Source organism: Miniopterus schreibersii (assembly GCF_964146895.1).
Source record: "Miniopterus schreibersii genome assembly, chromosome: 19".
NCBI classification, from domain to species: Eukaryota; Metazoa; Chordata; class Mammalia; order Chiroptera; family Miniopteridae; genus Miniopterus; species Miniopterus schreibersii.
The window spans coordinates 26,012,402-26,032,761 of NC_138119.1; the positions used below are offsets into that span (position 1 = coordinate 26,012,402).

Genomic DNA, 20,360 nt, shown 5'->3' on the forward strand with positions numbered 1-20,360 from the left:
CAGACATCAGTGTCATCCCGAACATAAGGACTAAGGACAGGAAACAAGCCCCTCACATTCAGCATTGATTCGGGCAGTTCTGGCAGGAACAGAAGCACATGCAAAACAGAGGGGCTGACGGGTTTGACGAAAAGACTCTACACAGAGGCGTGGTCAGAGTCAGGGACCAACAAGGGCTGATAGGCCCCCAGCAAAAGCTGTGCCTCCCTAGGCCTGATGGGATGAAGAAAGGGGCAGTTTCCAGGATCTGGTGTGCTGATGCCCTGAGAGAGGGCTGCCAGTGAGACCTGGGGGTCTTCGGGAGAGAAAGCAGCCACTGCCACCCCAGCTCAGCAGGCAGGGAGGCAGGGCTGTAGACACTGGGACCTCCTGTCACCCAGCTGAAGCCAGAAGAGGGGAAGCCTCCGCTGGTGCCGCTTCAGGCCAGCTTCCCAGGGCTGACGCAGGGTGGGGAAGGAAGGATGGGTTAGCGGGGCGATGCTGAACAGCATGAGCATCTTCCTCGAGGTCATGTAGCCAGTGCAGCCGGTGTCACACTGGTTCCCATTAACCTGAAGGCAGGGATGTCTGGCCTCCTTGCGCTCCAGATCATTTCATGCTGCGGAGTCCCCACTGCAACTTTCTCACCAGTGCCCCTGCCAAAAAATAAAGCACCTCTGGGTTCAGGCTGTCCACCCAACTCCACTGCTTGGTTTGAACTCAATCCAAATTGGACTGCATTTCATCCAGGTGCAGGTGTGTCTAGAAGATGAACTCTGCCACAAACAGGAACTTGTAAAATCAAACTGTGCAGCCCACAGTGACGAGAACTGCCTGGAGTTCATCTGTTGCTTTGGGTCATCTCAGTCAGGTGCCCAGGGTTGTGGAAAACCAAGCCCTGAGTTTATTTTACATGCTTGGAGTTAGAGTTGGGGACTGTCACATGGAAATGCAAGGCCCACACCCACAGGTAGAAGGACATGTAAATAAACGTCCTTGGCTTTCCCAAGTTCGGAACTGTTTTGGGGGTCTGACTTCAAAAGGGGCCAGAGGCGGGGAGAGAGGAGACTCTTCCTTTCCTTTGTGTGTTTCTTGCTTAAGCTGTTTTTTTCCAGTAGGAATGATTTCTGTGACTCAAAGCTAGTCCTAAGACACCCAGTGTTCAGGCAGCCTGGGGCTCGCTGCCCTCCTGACCCCTGTCCTTTGTAGTGTTGACAGGCCTTCCTGGCGGGCAGGTGAGGGTGTGGGTGGGATGGGAAGAGGAACAGGCTAGAAGGGACTGCACGTCCACAGCTCCCTTCCTGGGACCTGCAAACCTGTTGTTCCACATTCCTCAGGCAGGTCACTCTGACTGTGAGTGCAGCTTCCATCCTTTCCTGCCTCTCAGGTGCATTTCCCACCCCACCACTAAGGAGAGGTGTCCCAGCTTCCCCTGTCCCAGGCCTCCCACTCAGCTGACAGTCCCAGGCCAAGCAGGCCACATCTGGCCCTGCTTTCCCTGGGACAGAGGCCTCCCTTGGGATGAAGGCTGGGTCTCGTGCCAGCCCTCAGGTGTCCAGACGGAGGAAGACGAGAAATGATTCCTGTGCTAGGAGTTCCCAGTCTGATGGGGAGAGTCGGGGGTGCAAGCAAACACACACACACACACACACACACACACACACACACACACACACACACAGGCGCACAAGCCAGTCCAAAAGAGAAACCCCATACCTGCAAGCCCAGGCTCCTCCAGCTGTGCGGAGCAACACAGCTCCATGAGTGGCTGCTGGAGTGAAGGCAGTGGGGGAACCCAGGCATGTCAGTCCCCATGTCCTCAAGGGAGAGGCATGGAGTGAGACAGGCTGCCCCTGCTACCAGGAGGGCAGGTCATACCCCTCAGCCAGGGCCAGCCAGGGCCAGGAGAAGGTTGGGCAGGCTGTGCTTGATGCCTGCGGTGGGATGGGGCACTTCACCCAGGTGGCCCCTGAGATGGTGGTTTCAGTGGGGGGCTGTGTGTGAGGGGAGTAGTGGGGACCTGGCAGCCAGCCAGGAGGGACCCACAAGCAAAGGCATCAATTTGTGGCAGGAACCAGCATGTACCCAGCCCCTGGTACACTGCAGATGTTAAATAAGTGAAGTTTGAAGGCAGGAAGGAGGAAGGAGGCAGAGAGAAGAAGGGACCCATTTAGCTGGGTAATTCTTGTCCTAGAGGGAGGGAAAACAAACATCAATGAAGAGCATTTAATTGAATCATTTTACTGAATAACCTTTCGAGCCTGTAAATATTAAACCCTCTATGAAGAGACAATGAGGTGAAGTTTGGAGAGTTTTGTATGTGTCACAGTTCCTGACAGGCTCTGAGTAAGCTCCTCACCCCCTGCCCCCTCACCCTCCCTGAAGCCACAATAGCCCAGCGACAGGGCTTTCCAGAAGGCCACCTCCCCTCTCACCCACATAGCTGGGAGCCTAGCGAACTGGCAGGGTGCGCAGGACCCTGTGAGGACAGGCCCAGGTGACCCGCAGGCAGTGACTCTCAGTCCTGGAATGCGAAGCGCAGTCCACGACCCCCTTCCCTGGGCGCAGCTGCGGCCGGCTGACTGTCACCTCAGCAGGAAAGTCCTGGGCCTACCCGGGTGCTTGCATCAGCCACCAGCCACCTGAGGCCATTTCCCAGGCTGCCTGGAGGCACCCACGTCCTACTCTGAGCCTGAGCTCAGCGCTTCCCGGAGCTGCAGGACTTAACTGTGAACCCTGTTTACCCCTTTAGAGCAGGCTGGGTCAGGCCTCCACCCTTTTCTGTCAGGTGGCAAGCAAGGGATCAGGTCAAACCAGGGTGCTCCTAGTGCAGAAGGCTGACGTGCCTCTAGTAAGCAATGTGCGTTAGATAGGCTTCAATCTCACGTAAATCAAGGGTGTGTATTGACTGGCAGTCTGTATCTTTTGGGCCCCACCCCGTTGCTGTGTCCACTGCTCCTTCAGCTGGACGTGAGGGGACCTGCAAGCAAGAGTGTCTGAGGAGGTGGGGTGTTCAGTCCTATGTCAGCTCCAAGAGGAAGAGGGGGATCCAGCAGACCTAGGGTCCCCGGCTTTGCCCCTGACTGAGAACTTACAAAGCTGGGCAGAGTTTGGCCTCAGCTTCAGGTCTAACATGGGTTGGGTAATACACCCCCACCCCTTCAAACACTGTGAAACTTCTGCAGAGCTGCTGGGGTCTGCTCCAGCCCATGCCCGTCACCTTAGAGGATGTCCACGACAGAGCCGGCAGCAGGTGCAGGGAGGCATGTGGCTGCAGAAGGCCCCCCCCGGCCTGTCCTCACAGACCTGCTGTCCAGTCCCTGCTTCCGTCCCCACCCCAAGATGCCTGCACCCCTTCCCCACTGAAAACACTGACCCTGGTTGTCACCCCACCTCACAAAAGACAGACATCTCCCTGCCTGCCCAGGACACCTGTCCTCACGGTCCACCTGAGACTACCCTTGAGGGTCCCAGGAAGAGCAGTGGGGACCCCTGTTCTCAGCCTGAAGCCCCAAGCTTTGTGAGGAAGCTTGCTGGGGTGGGGAGCTGTGGTGAGGGCCTGGGCCTGGGCTCCGCGATGCCACCGCTTTGAGTGTGAAGCAGGCCTCTGTGGCCCAGGCTGAGAACCAACCCACCACACGATTTCTGTGGGTAAACCAAATTCTGAATCCTGGCCCCCCAGCGTGCAGAGGTGTGGGAGCCCAGGATTGGTAGAGATTTGGGTCCTGAGGGGAGGGCAGAAGTCAGAGCCCAGAACCTGCAGTGGCTACTCGGCTGGCTTTGAGGCCCTCCATGGGCACCAGCCCAGGCTGCTCCCCTGACCCTCCATGGCAGCCCCCTCGCCCCTCAGTCTGTCCTCTGTGCCTTCCATCGCCCTCCCAACTTCTGCAGCCAGGGGCCGTGAGACCCAGCATGTCTCTGGGCAAACAGAGCTTCGAAAACACAATCAATCCCCACTATTCCTGGATTTCCTACTTGCAGATTCACTTGCTCACTAAAACTTGTTACCCCAAAATCAACACTCGGGCCTTTTTCATGGTCTCTCGTGGACACAGGCACAGTGCTGAAAATTTGAGTTGCGTGACGGGACATTCTCAGCTGAGGTCACAGGTGACGCTCTGCCTTGTTTTAGCTCCCATCCTGGAAACAAGTGTCCTTTTCACGGTCTAGTTAGTGCCTTGGTTTCCAAATTCTTGTGCTTTTTCTTGGTGATTTCGCAAGGGTAGTGCTGGACTCTGTTGACGGTCCTACGCACCAGAGGCTGTGATGTGTGTTGCGGGGAAGAGATGAGTGTTAGATGAACTGGATTGAGGCATGAGTTAGAGTGCTGCTGGGCAACGTTCATGAAGCAACGAAGTGTTTAAATAAAGGGTCTTCAAACAGGAGCACACATAAAACAAGGTTATGTATTGATCAGTTAATGAAAAGTTTGTGTCCAGAGGCTAGTGGGAACCTAACTCTGCATTTCCCGTAGGGGCAAAGGCTCGGTGTTTGCCAGAGCACGTTCCCGTTGACTTTATAGAACCTAACTGCCGTGAATGGTGAGAGTCTGCATCCAGGTGCACGCATGGGCCCCGCTGGATCTCCTAGGCTTGGGCCCTGGCATCTGTGTTTTCCAAAGCTCCACCGGTGATTCTGATGTAGGGCCCGAGTGGGAGCCACTGCAGACTTGCATGGCTGGGGAAATGGAGGTCCCAGATGCTTGAGAATCTACTGAGTCGGTAGCTATGAAAGATTTTGAAGCTGTGCAAAAAGAGCCTGATGAACACAGGGTGTTTTATATCAGTCCTTTCAGAAATGCCCTGGCAGGGTGCCTCCTCTGTGAGCCCGAACCCAGGGGATCTGTGGGCATCTCTGCAGTGAGCCTGCCCGTGGAAGAGGTATGCCCACTGACCTCCAAGGACAAGCTGGCCCTTCTTTCTCAGGGGAGAGCAGTAACTACCCACCTGCAAGGTTAGAAAAAACAGCTTTGGTCTTCCCTGGGCCCAGGACACAAAAGGCCTCCAGAGGCCCAGAAATGCTTTAGGCCTCCTCACACTAATCAGGGAACCCTGAGCATGTATCGTGGAAGGGGCAACTGCGGGGAGCACCACCGCTTCAGGGCCAGTGAGGCAACAAAGCAAAGCTTTGGAGTTACTAAAACTTAGAAATGGGAGCATCCTGAACTGGATGGGACATTTGAAGTGAGGGCACCTGCCGGCTGGTGCTGACGTCTCTGGAGTGAGTGGGGGCCTCGAAGTTGGTTCTATAAATGTTGGAAAACTGCAAAGTGAGTTTAGCTGCCGCTGCGGGGACGGAGAAGTGCTACAGGACCGCTGGCAGGAGGGAGGTTCACAGGAGCTGTCTCTCCTCTCGCACTTTCCAGTCCTCTTCTAGCACCTCCTGCTGGCAGAGTCTAACAGAGCAGCTGGCAAAGCCAAAAGTGGTTGCCCAGTGCCAGCCCAGCACCACAGACAGGAGACGAGAAGGAAGACCTGTGCACCCATGGGCTGGAACTGGAGCCTGCTCTTGTGCACATGTGCACACACACACATAAAGATATACTCACACAGATATACACACAGGTACACACACACACACAGAGAAATACACAAATACACAGATATACACACAAGTACACACACAGACACACAGAGACACACAGAGATACACAGAGATATACACACACACCAGGACCACAGACAGACTGGATTGTGAGTCCTGCCCCTTAGGTGTTAGAGCTAAGTGAGCAAACCTCGTGGCCCTGACTGGTGGCACTTCACTGAGTCTGAACCACCAACCCTTGGGTCCCACAACCACCCCACCCCCAAACAGCTCCTGGTTTGAGATTCTTCTGTGCAAAGGAAGCTCAAAATTCTCAATCTCTGAGGGCCATCTGGGCATTTGCGGGCATGCACATGGACCATACACAGTGCTGGCCCCCCTGTCCTGGAGGAGAGTCTCAGAGCTCAGAGAAGAGCAAGCTCTGCACTAAAGCGCTGGGCATGCAGGAAACACAGTAGAACTCCTTTACCAATAGAGGTTCACGCCAACAAACGTTCTTCCAGGCTCCATTCAAATGTCACTGCCTCAGAGAGATCCTCCCAGCCCACTCACCCAGTTAGGTCCCTTGATCACCCTACTGTTCTCCATCACTGTGCATTGTCATTTCCCTCAGAGCGCATGTCATGTGTGCAGTTCTGTTTTCCCTTGGTTCGTTTATTGCCTGTCTCCTCCCATAGAGAGTAAACTCACAAGAGCAGGGCCAAGCCTGCTCCTTCACCTCGACAGACTCAGGACCTGCCCAGGGCCTGGCGCATAGTAGTCCCTATAAGGGTTTGTCAAATAATCAACTTAAAAATATAAAACGGTTCTAGACAAGTTGTGATAAGCGATGGACGATGGATCTCTGAATTAGTGGTGGATGTGGCATAACAAACTGAGAAGAATGTTGTGGAAGGCAGCTCCTCTCCTCTCCTACAGAGGAGAGCATCGCAGGCGGGAGAACTATCTCCCCTCCGTGACCCTTCTGCTGTGCTATGGTCCTGGAACCATGGGGATTAGGACCTAACCCAGGCTAATCCCTCATCACAACTTTGCTTCCTGACCCTGTGAAGTCATTGGGTCCATGGAATGTTAGAGCTGGTGGGACCCCATGGGTTCCATCACAACCACCTGGGGGAACATTTAAAGACACCAGTTTGTGGACCCTACCACTAGTTTCTGATTCTTTTAGGTCTGTAGTTCAGTGTAACATAGTGGGTGTCCAGGGACTCAAGCTTAAGCCCTGACTGCCACAGACTGTGTGAATCTGGAAAAGTTACTTAACCTCTCTGTACCTTGATTTCTCCACCCATAAAATGGAAATAATAACATCCCAACCTCAGGGGTTTGTGGTGAAGATCTAAGTCAACAATGTGCCTAAAGCTCTTGGTGCAATGCCAGACTCAGAGGAAATACTGAATAAAGGTAGCTATTCTTGTAATTATTGCCTCACCACTAGTTAGCGGCTGACGTGGGGCGGGTATCCAAGCCTCCTGATCCTGGATCCAGTGTTCTTTCCAACACGTCACTCTGAATGTGCACACAGCCTTCCCTCTGAGGCCAGACTCAGTCCTTGGCAAAGAGAGTATGTAGCCGCTGCCCTGGGACTCTTTCATCAAGCCCAGTGGAGAGGAGCCCTGCACCTGAGACCCAAGAGCAGCTCTGAGCTCTGAAGCACAGATAGCTCGGAGAACAGGGGAGTTCAGCAGTGCAGTTTTCGGGTCCTTTGGGAAGCCCTCTGGCTGCTACTACTAGCATTTCATTAAGGAACTACTGGGAACCAAAAATAGAACTTCTTAGGGGAGCTTAATCCTCTGGGCTTTACAAAATAGCCTCTGGAGAATTCCAGGCATCAACCACCAGAGGGCACTGTCGTCCCATGAACGTGGTCGCTGATGGGCCAGAAGTGTTCAGTAGTTTCCATGAAAATCCCAGCAGCCTTCAGCAACCTCATGCCCCAGCCTTGTCCTGCTCAGAACTCTGTGGCCGGTCCCCGCGGATCACCAGCTCCTGGTCCTAGGGAAACCTCTGGCAACTCAGCCCACTGCCTCCCTCTGGGGCTCAGCACCTTGAACCCCATCGCACATCCCTAGTCCAAAAGAGTCTCTTTCAAGAGAGGTTCAGGATTTGAGAGTCTCTGCCACCAGCCCAGCATGCTGCGTTCTAATTCCTGCCCTGGGGTGGGCCTCCTCTAGCAGACTCCATCTTCGAGTGTAATGAGGCAGAGTGGAAAGGACATAGCATGGAAGTAAGACTTGCATTGGATCCCAGCTCTAGGACCTATTAGTTGTGAGAGGCATGGTTTCCCTCTGTGGCAGCACCGATCCCACTGCTCTGTAATTACATTTTAACTTGTCCCTCTTTCCATCAGGCTGGTATGCATTTGCCCTGTTCGCAGCTGTCTCTCCACCACCTAGCACAATGCCCAGCACCTCCTGTGTTTGATAAAATGAATAAATGAACAAATGAATGGATTGGTGCTCCCATACCCAGGTCACCCCTCCGTTTGTTGGCCTCCTTCCACCCACACTCAGGGACGTGGGTCTGAATCCTGGGCCTCTTCCTGGGCATCACAACAGCTTCCACCCTCCTGCCAAGTCTCCATTTGTTTGGGGGGCAAAATGTCCTAGTATGGAATACCGTGGCTACGTGAACAACTTTGGCCTGAATTCCAAGCCAGAGAATCCTGTCTGATAAGTTCTAGGCGCATTAGTCTTGGATGGCCATCAAGCTCTGAGCCTCCTCGGTGGGACCCAGGAATTCACCCTCAGACTCTCTAGTCTGGAAACCTTAAAGAGTAAAGCAGAAGTCAAACCCGGTCCTCAGAAAGTTCTCCCGAGGGAACTGGTAAGGCAAAAGGAGGTGTTTCTCCAAGTACCTCTGGGCCCATCTGCCACCTGGGAGCCCATTAAAAATGCAGATCACAGGCCATGTTCTAGAAATACCTGGGTCCCAGGCATCAGCATTCTGAACAGTCACCCTTGGAGAGTCTGCTGCTCAATGTACAAATTCTCTCTTGGGGGTAGCTGCTATTTATTTTAATAAAAGACTAAGTTTTATGTCAAAGAAATTCATCTCTACTGTAAAATCTCCAGGACGAGTCTATGACGCAGGGATCCTCAACCTCAGCACAACTGATATTTTGGACCAGATAACTGTTTGTTATGGAGGGCTGTCCTGCGCACTGCAGGACGTTCAACAACATCCTGGACACTGGAGACCAGTAGTATTCTATAGCTGTGACAACCAAAGATTTAAAAATATCTCTAGACGTTGGCAAATGTCCATTAAAGGGGAAAATCCTCCCTCAAAAGGGATTTCCTTATGAAATCTGACCTGAGCCCAGTGTGCTGGGTGTCCTTCACCACCCTGGGGATGACCTCCAGGCCAGGCTCTGCCCATACTGGACCCCGGCCCTCCTCACCACTTTCCAGGTACAAGTGGGGCTGAAGCCAGTTCACACCATCACTGTCTCCTGGCTGTGGTGGCAAGCCAGACCCTTTCATATCTCCCTCTCCCTTTCCCTTTCTCCTCGGGCTCAGCCGCAGCACTTGGGTGCCCCTTGTGCTCACCCCCCCACAGCAGGGGAGACAGACAGCAGGAAGCGGGACAGCACAGGGCTGCCACTTATAAGCGGTGCTGATGAGGCTCCAAGGAGAGGGCATATGGGAAGAATTCTCCTTTTGTGAAAATAAGTTTATTTTTGTGTTCATTCTAAAGCAAACATAGTCACAGTAGGAAATTTGGCAAGTACAGAAAAATATAAAGAATAAAAATCATTCGTTAATTCAGTCACCCAGAGGGTCAGTGTTGACCCCTACAAGGCTGTTACTACCACCCAGGCTGGTGTGCAGGCAGGATACCCAGGTGGATAGAACGCTTGACCAAGGACAATAAAGGCATTCGGCGTTCCAGGTCAAACGTCTGCTTTATTCAGACCCGGGTGACCAGAGACCCAGGCAGCCTAGGTTATAGATTTTGGCCCCAAGTGTCTCCCTGCCTCTCCCTCCCAAGAGCCTGCTCCTACAGACAGAACATCAGAATTCATCCTTTATGTCAAAATGGGGCTGGTCTTCAGGCTTGAAGTCCAGGTTGGGGCTGCCATCCTCATTGAGAATCCTTCGGGCCGTGTAGCCAACGATGGGATATTTGGCTTTGTACACTTTGGTGAAGACATCATCCAGGGATTTCAGCTCCTCAGCCGTGAGGCCCGTCTTGAGGAGAAAAACCCAAGAAACACAGAGGGTGGGGATGAGGGAATCACGCTTGGCACGGCCTCTCGCCACCCCCACCCTACTCTCCCCACACCCTTGGGGCAAGAGAAGAAATACCTCAACAAGTCCAAATAATGGACAACTGACTTTTTAAGAAACAACCCTGTGGGGTAGGGTTGGGTGGGGAGTGATGTAGGGGAGCAATGGCTTTATCGTGTTTTGCTGTTTAACTGATGTAGGAATTCAAGACTCCAGAAAACACTCAGCCTGGGACGGGACAGGGGTGCACCGATTAATTCCACTGCTCTCTACACTCCTCTCATTATAGATGTATACACCCTCCCCACTCCTAATTTCTTAATTTGTTTCTGTAATGTTGGGTCTTAAGAGTCTGACTTAGCTGAGCACAGCTGGGGTGAAGGCCAGCCTTGCTGTTGGGATTAGACACTGAGGTGTTTTAGTTCATGCTTTCTGCTCCTTCACAGATATATGAGCATGGGGGAGACTCGGCTTCTCAACCCTGCGCTTCCGAGAGTAGCCTGGGGAGTGGGTCACAGGGGCTAACAACCGATCAGCAAGAGGCGGGCGTGGCAGGTACAGACGGTAAGAGGGCCAGGGCTGCCCACGCAGGTTGGAGCCAAACTGTGAATGAAGCTCCCTGAATCTCATCGCAGGTTCACAAGAGTTTGGCCATGACCCTGGGGAGCCATGGAGGGTTTTGGACTAGGAGTGGCACCGTAGGATATCTACTTCAAGAAAACAGTTGGCAGCCACACCAAGGGGACTGGAATGTAGGCTAGTTAGGAAGCTTTGCTGCTGCCCAGAGGTTAAAAAAAAAAAAAAAAAAAAGGCCATGGCCAAGTGTGTGGAACATTTGACAAAGGCTCATAATCTGGCTCACGGTGTCATGGGTGAGGTCTGCAGGATCCAGGGACATCTTGGCTACCCCTCTGGTGGAATCCTTCCCGGTCAAGGCATTGTAGGGGGCTCCTCGTCCGTAAAACTCTGAAGTGGAGAGGAAGGAACAGGATGTGAGTGTGGACATGCATGCAGAGCAGCCAGGAGCCTGTAAGTGGCGGCAGCCAGGGGATAGGGGATGGTGTCTGAGATCCAAGCCAATCCTAAAAAAGGCTCCAGGCCCTAGGAGAGGGAAGGCAGTGAAGATGTGAACTTACATAAGCACCAGCTACCAGTGTGGATTCCACGAATTCAGAATATGGAATGAGTCGCACATGCTGGGCTGAGAAGTGATTTTTAAAAAATAATCTCTTAATAATATTTAAAATCCAAACAAGAAAAATGTTTATACTTCTTAAATGTTGGTAGAAGCTAAGTTTATTTCCATTAGACATCTTTTGTTTGGTATCAGACAAAACAATGAACCATTACAAAACTGCTTCTATCTCATTTGTAGTTACCAGTTGGGAAACCATGAAATGGAATTAAAATGTTCCATAATGTTCTATGATCCCAAATCTTTGTGACACTTTTCCCCTCACTGATTCAACAAGGGTAAATCATCAAATATGAATTTGATTCAATAGGAAACAGGAGCCATGGAAGGCTTTGGAGTAGGAGCATGACATTATTAGGAAACAGCTGTACAACACTGACAAAGATTGTTCACTCCATCTGCGGGAAAAGAACTTGCCCAGAGTTCCCTCCCTTTCCTCACCCCTCCAGTGCCCACTCTGGCTGCTGAGCTCCCCAGAAAGCAGGACTCATAAAGTCAAGCACTTACCCTTCCCAGAAGTGACATCAAACACCACTCCCTTCACCGCCATGTAGATGGGCTGATCTTCCTAGAAAGCAGGAGAGAAGCTGTGAGGAGGAGACGAAGAGCCCGGCTTGTGCAGCTCAAGTTAGTAAAACCTCCCAGGCGGGCTGTGCAGAGCGCGGTGGGAGCCCCAAAGCAGCCTTCCACAAGCCGGTCCTCGGGGGCTCACCCGGCCTGCACAAGGTGCCCACGCGCAGAAACCTGGAAAAGTTAGAAATATCCCGACAAGCCCATGGCTATACCATTGTTTTTTAAAAAGTCAGGAACTGAAAGAAGTCTATGTAGATGAAAATTCAAAAGAATATTAAATGGGGACTTATTTAAATCATTCCAAATTTTCTTTCATCAATGTACGTACCTGGGTGTAATCAGTGTAAGCGATCTATTTTATGTTTTGCTTCTTTTTAAAAATTTTATTGATTTTTAGAGAGAGGAAGGGAGAGAAAGAAAAAGAGACAGACAGACATCGAATTGTCGCTCCACTTATTCATGCATTCATTGGGTGCTGCTTTTATGTGCCCTGACTGGAGGTCGAACCCGCAACCTTGGTGTATCAGGATGATGCTCTAACTGACTGAGCTACCTGGCCAGGGCCTATTTTGCTTCTTGTAGGTAACATTACTTCATATAAACATCTCCATGTATTGAAATGACCAAAATGGCTGTCACTTAAACAGCTACATTTTGTATTCGTGATACTGTGCACCTGTCTGTTTAGCTGTTCTTCTATTTTGGGTATTTGGGTTGTTCTCAATTTCTTAGAACTATAAACAGGAGCATCATTAATATCTTTCTACAAGTTACTTTCTAATTTGGTGAGTTGTTTCCTTGAGGCCTATTTCAATATGTGGAATTCCTGGGCCAAAGTATATGAACATAATCATCTTTTATACTTTACCAGTTTTTCCTTCAAAAAACCATTCACTGTGCTAGAAAAATACAACTAAATGCTATTTTCCCACAGTCCTAAGAAAGTGTAGAATTTAATTTTTGCTGTATTCTTGGGTATACAATGTTGCCTTAATTCCCTCCCAAAAGAGAGCCCGGCTTGAGCAGACGGTGTGGATTTCCTAACTTCCACGAAGTTGGGCTTAGGTTGGGGCGACAGGCTGTTCTAGGATGCCCAGGATGTGGTCTTTCCATTGTTTGAGCCCCATCCAGGTACAGACACCAGCCAGGTGAGGGGAGGAGTCACAGTGGGTGTATAAGAATTTCAGAATCTTCAAGTACATGCTGCTTGGCCTTCTCTGGGGTGGGCCTCAGGGTTCTTGCCCTCATGGAGCTTAAGGTCAAGTGCTTTCATGACCACATTTAACAGATAGAGAACCTGGGGCTCAGAGAAGTTAAGCAACTAGGCCAAGGAAGCATATCTCACTGTCACATAACTTTTTAGGCCTCAGTTTCTCTAACTGTTAAATAGGGGTAACACCTACCAACCTTGCAGATGCTGAAGGAAGGTGTGTCCGTGAGCAGAGCAGCACAGCACAGAAGCCCAGTAACGGGTGGTGGTTATTTCCTAATTAGCTCCCACAAAAAGTCCCAGAACTTCTGTTGACTTGATGGACGCTTGCTCTACCTCGTCTTGTTTTACATGGCACTACTTACCCAGCTGGCAGACTGCATTTTTCTTTGGGGTGATTTGCTGCCTTTCCTTCACTTTGATTATCTGTTCCCCAACTTCGATTGCTTATCAAGTGGGATTATGTATTTGTCCAGCATTACAGAGCCAGTGAGAGGGAGAGCAGATTCTGGAGCCCGAAGCCTCGGAACCCAAGCCTCAGTCCACCTTCTGGGCTGCCTTACCAGAGGACACACAGCACACAGACAGCGCGCTTGTCTGTGACCGGGACATGGGGGGTGTGCCCTGGAAAATTCTTCCGAAAGACCCAGGACCATGAGGAAAGACACAGGGAGTGGGTCAGAGGTACCCAATGGAAGGGAGTCAGAGAACCACCTGCAAAACGGAGCAGGTTATCTTTCCTCTGGGTCTTAGGCTTCCCTTCCCATCCGGCTTTCCTCCCTGCCTGTCGTCAAGCAGGGCCACATGTGCGACCATGACAAAGGGATACAAGAGCAGCAGGCAGAGGAAGGAGGGCTTCTTCCACAGCTGGGAGAGAGAGGCCTGGAGCCTGGGTGCAGGCAGGAAGGCGGGGCCCAGCAGCTGGCCCTCAGACTGCACCAGGGACCAGGGACAGAGCAGAAGCTCCTCACTGATGACTTTTCTCCTTGGGAAAGAGGAAACCTGCTGTGGATGGTTTCTTTTCTTTTAAATATTTTTATTGATTTCAGATAAAGGAAGGGAAGAGGAGAGAGAGAGAGAGAAACATCAATGATGAGAGTCATTGATCGGCTGCCTCCTGCATGCCCCCTGCTGGGGATCGAGCCCACAACCCAGGCATGTGCCCTGATTGGGAATCGAACAGCAACCTCCTGGTTCATAGGTAGATGCTCAACCACTGAGCCACACTGGCCAGGCATGCCGTGGATGTTTTCTTCCACAAAACTAACTGGCCCTCCGAGGGCCTAAGGCCAGGTTTTGTTTTTGTTTTTTAACTTACGTGGGCATTGGTAACCTATTAATAGACCATGGAATCAATGTAGTGATTTATCCAATAAGTATTTTTTAATGAAATAGAAAAAAAGTTTAAAATAGAACAGAAAATAGAAAACATCAGAGTTCATCACACATAGAAAGAATAAGCCCTGTTGCATGGAACTGCCGTTTCAGCATCATGTGTGTCCTGGGGTACGAGGCCTGGCCAACAGGTCTACAAGCCGTCCTTCTATTGTATAACTGGAGGGGTGGTTCACCTCTTTATTCACCTGCCTCTACCCAACAGCCTTCACTGTATTCTTTGTGGAGGAAGTACAGTCCTACTCTTCTCTACTGTTCCATTTTAGAGGGGCAGAAGCCAGTGTAGTCCCATTCCCCCTCCCCGGCCAGCACAGATTCTAGGAGAGCGGGTGACTGAGCACAAATTCTGGGACAATGGGCTCTGAAGAGGTACCAAGGAGGCCAGATTTTCAGCAGGTATTCCAAGAGGACGCATTTATGTCAGAAGGACAAATATAGCTCCTGCCTGTGAGTGACTCAGGGAGCCACGCTGTGGATCACTCTGAGGACCTAAAAGGCCCCAAAGGAGGAAACTGGGTCAGGGCCCCGTGTGGAAGATCCAGAACCAAGTATGGCTCTATGAAAGGCCCACGCCAGGCCCCCGTCTTTCATGATTTACAATCTGGAAGCTTCCACTGGAGTCACTATGCAGCTCCCCATGTGGGTGCCCCAGCTCTGACCACAAACCACACAGCAGAAAGCAGGATGGCACAGGTGGGTCTGCCTGCCTTGGCTCATCCAAAAAGGTTATAGTAGAAATAAGACATTCACTGCTAGATGTTTCAGGAAGACTTGTTATTCAGGTCCACGATCCCATAGCAGAAACTCTTGGGGGTCAGCTATGTTTGGGAATTCAGAACTTGTCAGATTTTAGAAAGGTATTATGGGGCACAAACTATGACAGCTACAGAGGGTCCAAGGCAGCACCCCATAATTAACTATATTAGTATTTCCACATAAAGCATGAACACACATATTCACACTAAGTAGGATAAATCAGACTATAAATAGACTTGTGTTGGCTCCAACAAGGCCCCATCACCAAAGGAGTTCAGATGAGGTCAGGTTTTGTTGTCAAATGACTCACTAGAAAAACCTTCTGGTTTTCAGAGCTTATTCAATTTCTGAATTGCGTAAGAGGACTGTGGACCTGTTATACTGCCTCTTGCTTATATCTCTAATAATAAGCTAATAAAAGTAATAGCAGTTAAGATTTATTCAGGCTTACTATGCTAAGACTACACCAGGTCTATGCTAAGCACTTTGCAGATCACCATCTCAATTTATTCTCACAAAAAGCCTATGTAGAGTAGGAATTCTTACTGTAGCCATTATGATGGTCAGTTTTATGTGTCCAGTTATTCAACCAAACACTTATCTAGGTGTTGCTGTGAAGGTATTTTGTAGATGTGATTAACAACAATCAGTTAATTGTACGTAAAGGAGATTGTCGTGGATAATCTGAGTGGGTCTGATCACACTGTTGAAAGGCCTTAAGAATAGACTTGAGCCTGGCTGGGCGTTGCTCAATGGTTGAGCATTGACCTAGGATCCAGGAGATTACAGTTCGATTCCCGGTCAGGGCACACGCTCGGGTTGCGGGCTTGATCCCCAGTTGAGGGCCTGCAGGAGGCAGCCGATCACTGACTCTCTCATCATTGATGTTTCTCTCTCTCTCTCTCTCTCTCTCTCTCTCTCCCCCCCTTCCTCTCTCTGAAATCAATAAAGATACATTTAAAAAAGAAAAAAGAAAAAGAACAACAACAAAAAGGAACAGACTTGAGGTTTTTCTAAGGAAGAAGAAATTCCACCAGTGGACTGCAGCATCAGCTCCAGCTCAAGGTTTCGGGCCTGCGCTTCCCACAGCCTGCCCTACAGATTTTAGACTTGCTCAGCCAGCTCCCACGATCACATAAACCAATTTCAACTGCCCCCTCCCTCCTTTCCTCTCTCCCTCTCTCTGTCTACAGACATCCAATGGGCCCTATACCCAAAATATTCTTTCCTTACCCTGTTTCAATCTCAAGCTTCCCTCTCTCCTTCCCTCAGTTAAGTATCAATTACATCAGCTTAAAAAACCAAAGATCTTTTCTCAGCCCCCATCCTGCAGCCCTTAGGTTCTGTGCTGGGGGCCCCCAAGATCACCCCTTTGACTGGAGATTCACTAGAAGGACTCAGGCGTCAGCATAAGTTTGTAATCAGATAGGACTGATTACAGTGATGTAAAGGTACACAGCCTAGTGTAAGGACAAAGGACACAGGCGATCTCAAGTAGCTGTTTTCAGCCTGTTTCATCTCGTGGCACATCAACTAGTAACTAAACTTATGTGGGACACCAAAAAATACATATTTTTGCCAACCTGACAATAAAAATAGGTATAATTCGGATTCATTCACACCAGACAGTTATTGCTATGTTGTCTGTTGTCATTTTTTTATTTGGCAGCCTACGGGAAAAGAGGTCAGTGCTCCTGACTAAACAGTCAGATACTGCATGTTTTAAAAATGCCTGTAGCACACCAGTGTGCCTCTTGCGACAACACGGGTTGAAAATCACTGGTCTAGAAGGACCTGTGTGCAGACTTCCTTATGCCTTCTCCCCCCTGGAAGGGTCACACAGAACACACTCTCCCCCAGCAAAAAATGCAGCAACACGTGTGCCACGTTTCTGCCCAGGGAAGCCCATTAGAGACTCGAGCCCAAGGTTCTTACTGTGCCTTGGCCATGTAGGCGCTCTGCCTGTCAGTGTTCATCATAAACACGCTGTTCATAAAGAGCCCAGACTGAGCCACCCTTATCCTCTAGGTAAGTGTGGAACACCTGGAAATCCAGACACCACCGAAGAGCCACTTCTGAGGAGGGCCAGCCTGTTAACTCTTTCTTGCAGATTCCCTGACCCTATACCATCTGAACATCTTGTCATCCCTGTCTCCCTCCCTGTGTTCTCACTGACTCAAAGTTTCTTCTAACCCAACCTCTCTTTACAATGATGCCCAAACTAGCATCACTGTCTAAGGGTCAGGTTTCTAGGTCGCCTTTCAAACCTAGTCTGTCTAAGGCTACTTAACTCAGGGGTGAGGGAAAGCCCCGGCCAGAGAGTTTTAACAAAAGAACACTGGCTCTCTTCCACATTCTGCGGCGAACTGGTGGCACCCCTGAGTTTCCTCATGAGTAAAAGCAGGAGGATGGTTTTGATCAACTCTGAAATGCTATGGTGCCATGATCTCCCACCCAGCTGTTCCCCCATGGCCCTTCTCATGTGCAGCATCTAGTTCCCACACTTCGAAGCCATCGCACTGGGCCCTCAACCCAAATGGACAGGTGATTGTGAGGCGTTTCCTAGACACCTCCAGACTACTGACTGATGTGGGTATGTTGGGGGAATCTGTCTCTCACCTCCATCTCCCCCCCCCCCCCCAAGATCCTGCTCAGCCCTATGGCACAGGAGGGTTTGAGGAGTCAGCTGCCGAGGAGGCCAGGGACACAGCAAAGTGCAGGAAAAGCCTGGATCATCCCTGGGCGAACCCCAATTCCCGCCTGACCCAGAAGCAGGTTTTGCTTCCCTCCCTCCCTCCTCTGCCACTCCCCCCAAAGAGAAGGCAGAAGTGTCTACCCCCCAAAATTCTGAGGTTCCTTACAGGTCACCAGCCAAAATGCGTCTCAAGGGGGCAGCTCGAGGGGAGAAAGGGAAGCGCGGGGTGGGGTCTTCTGGTTTGGTGAGGAGGGAGGCAGGGCGCCCCATTGCTGAGGACTCCTCTTTATTCCTGGGCGGCCATCGGGGCCTGGAGAGAGGTGGCCCAGCAGGCCGGCGCCCAGCTCCAAGCTCGGGCTCCGGGAGGGGGCGCCCGCCGGGCCCCGGCCCCCTCCCCGAGAACGGACGCGCCCCGGGCCTCGGCCCGCGCTCCCCGCCTACCTCCTCCCCGCCGTAGTGGGCCAGCTCCTCCTCGGTGAAGAGCCGCACCGGGGGCCCCCGCTCGGCGGGGCGCGGCGTCTGCGCGGCCCGGACCGCGGGCAGCCCCGGGGCCAGCGCCAGGGCCAGGGCCAGGGCCAGGGCCAGGGCCAGGGCCAGGGCCAGGGCCAGGGCCAGGGCCAGTGCGGCCGGCGGTCGCAGCCGCCGCCCAGGCGCCGGGCCCGCCATGCTGAGCTCGCCGCGCAAGGCCAGGGCCGGCCCGGGTGGCGGGGCCCGCGCGCGCCCGCGCCCGCGCCCCCGCCCCGCGCGCGCCCCCGCCGGCGGCCCCGCCGCCCCGAGCTGGAGGCGGCCCGCCCCGCGCCGCTGGGAACGTGAACCGGGGCCGCGGCCCCGCGCGCCCGGCTCCACGCGGCGGCCTGAAAGTGGAGCAAACAGCGACGCGGGCCCCTCGATTAGGTCCATAGCTGCCGCGGCCCGACGACCCAGCACCTGGGAAGGCTTACACGTTTACGAACGAGGGCTCGGCTTTATTAACCCGCCTGTACCGCGGGCAGATTCTTTTTCTTCCCCGTTGTGTTTATTTTTATTTATTTATTTATTTATTTATTTATTTATTTATTTACTTACTTACTTACTTATTTATTTATTTTTTATATATCTTTATTGATTTCAGAGAGAGGAAGGGAGAGGGAGGGAGAGATAGAAACATCAATGATGAGTCATTGATCGGCTGCAGCCTACAACCCGGGCATGTGCCCTGACCAGGAATCGAACCCTGATCGCCTGGATCCTAGGCCCATGCTCAACCGCTGAGCCACGCCCAGCTGGGCTTCCCTGTTGTGTTTAAATTTTGGGCCCCCAAAGGGATTTTTGCAAAGGGTAGGGCGTGGCTCAGATGTGCACTGAAATAATAGTAACGAACATTTATGCAAGGCCTTCATGAGTTTATTTAGCAAATACTTTCTGAAGCCCCTGGGGACACATCCCTGAGCAGGATTGATCCATGCCCGCATGGAGCTTCCATTCTATGGGCCAGATAGACAAGATTAAGATACATAAGCAGTGTGTTAGATGACAACGAATACTAGGGGGGAAATTAAACAGGGCAAAGCAGTAGGGAGCACTGCGGATTGCAATTTGAAATTGGCTGACCAGGCAAGGCCCCACTGAGGTGGTATTTGTATAAAAATCTAAGGACGGGGAAGGAGATGGTCTGGAGGGGAGAGGAGTCCCTGGGAAGGGAAAGTCGTGTGCATAAATGCTGAGGAAGGAGAGTGCCCTGCTTGATGGAGGAACGAGGGAAGAGGGGGGAAGGGAGTAAAGGAGACACAGGAGGTGGGCAGATCTCAGGGGGCCTCACGGCTTGTTAAAAGACTTTGGCTTTTATGCTGAATGACTGGAACAGAGGAATTAGCTAAAATGTTAGCAGAATGACTGGTTGTTGTGTTGAAAATAGACTGAAGCAGGGGCCTACCGTAATAAGCCAGATGAGGGATAATTGAACAGGGTGGTAAAGGGGGGCAAGGGAAAAGTGGTTGGATTGTCGTATGTTTTAAAGGTGTGGCTGATAGGATTTGCTGACCGATGAGGCTTGGGTTCCGAGACACAGAGAGGAGTCAAGGATGACCCGAAGGGTTTTGGCCTGGGCTACCTGGGAAGGATGTGGTTGCCACTTACTGAATAAGGAGTGATGGTAGGAGGAGCTAGTTTGGGGGGAGAAGATCAAGATCAGGCTTGTTCCGTTAGAGACACTTAGATATCTAAGTGGAAGTGTCAGACTGACAGTTGGCTACATGAGTCTGGAATTGGGGGGAGGCGTTCTAGGCTAGAGATATAAATTTTGGGATCACTGGCGTATAGAATGTATTTAAAGCCATAGAATGAATGAGATTGTTAAGGAAGTACATGTGGATAGAGAGAAGGAGGGGACCGTGGACTGAGTTTTGGGGACCCGCCAGCGTTTTGTGGTTGGGAAAACTGGCAAAGGAGACCAGTGCAGGGCTTACTGTGTGCCAAACACTAGTTCAGCACTTTTACATGTATTAACTCATGCCATCCTCACTATAACACTATGAAGTAAGAACCATTATTATCACCCATTTTACAGATGATGAAACTGAAGTACAGAGACCTTAAGTACCTTGCCCAAGGTCACACAGTAGGTGATAGAGCCAAAACAGAGCACAGGCCTGTGTCCCAGAGTCTGCCTCTAACCAGCAGGTGACAACCCCCCTCCCCCCTCCCCCCCCAGAACTGCCCCAAGTTTTCTTATTCAACAGAATGGGCTTCTCAGGCAGAGTGACCTAAACAGGTCTGTCCACAACCCTCTGAATCTCAATTTCC

At 51.3% G+C, this 20,360-nt stretch overlaps 1 protein-coding gene across 1 annotated transcript; it reads right to left on the reverse strand.

The window, feature by feature from the left end:
• Positions 1 to 9,177: 9,177 nt before the first annotated feature.
• Positions 9,178 to 18,297, reverse strand: NENF (neudesin neurotrophic factor). The gene is made up of 4 exons (XM_081120800.1): positions 18,021 to 18,297; positions 11,458 to 11,518; positions 10,618 to 10,721; positions 9,178 to 9,716 (listed from the first exon to the last, which is right to left on the reverse strand). The coding sequence occupies exons 1-4, from the start codon at positions 18,243 to 18,245 to the stop codon at positions 9,540 to 9,542; spliced, it is 567 nt and encodes a 188-aa protein (XP_080976926.1). The 5' UTR covers positions 18,246 to 18,297; the 3' UTR covers positions 9,178 to 9,539.
• Positions 18,298 to 20,360: the final 2,063 nt, after the last annotated feature.

Coding starts and splice junctions, on each gene's coding strand:
- NENF (XM_081120800.1), bottom strand. CDS start 18,245: ATGGCGGGCCCGGCGCCTGGGCGGCGGCTGCGACCGCCGGCCGCACTG. Junction 11,519..18,020: donor CCCACTACGGCGGGGAGGAG/GTAGGCGGGGAG, acceptor CCTGCTTTCTAG/GAAGATCAGCCCATCTACAT. Junction 10,722..11,457: donor TGATGTCACTTCTGGGAAGG/GTAAGTGCTTGA, acceptor TCTCCACTTCAG/AGTTTTACGGACGAGGAGCC.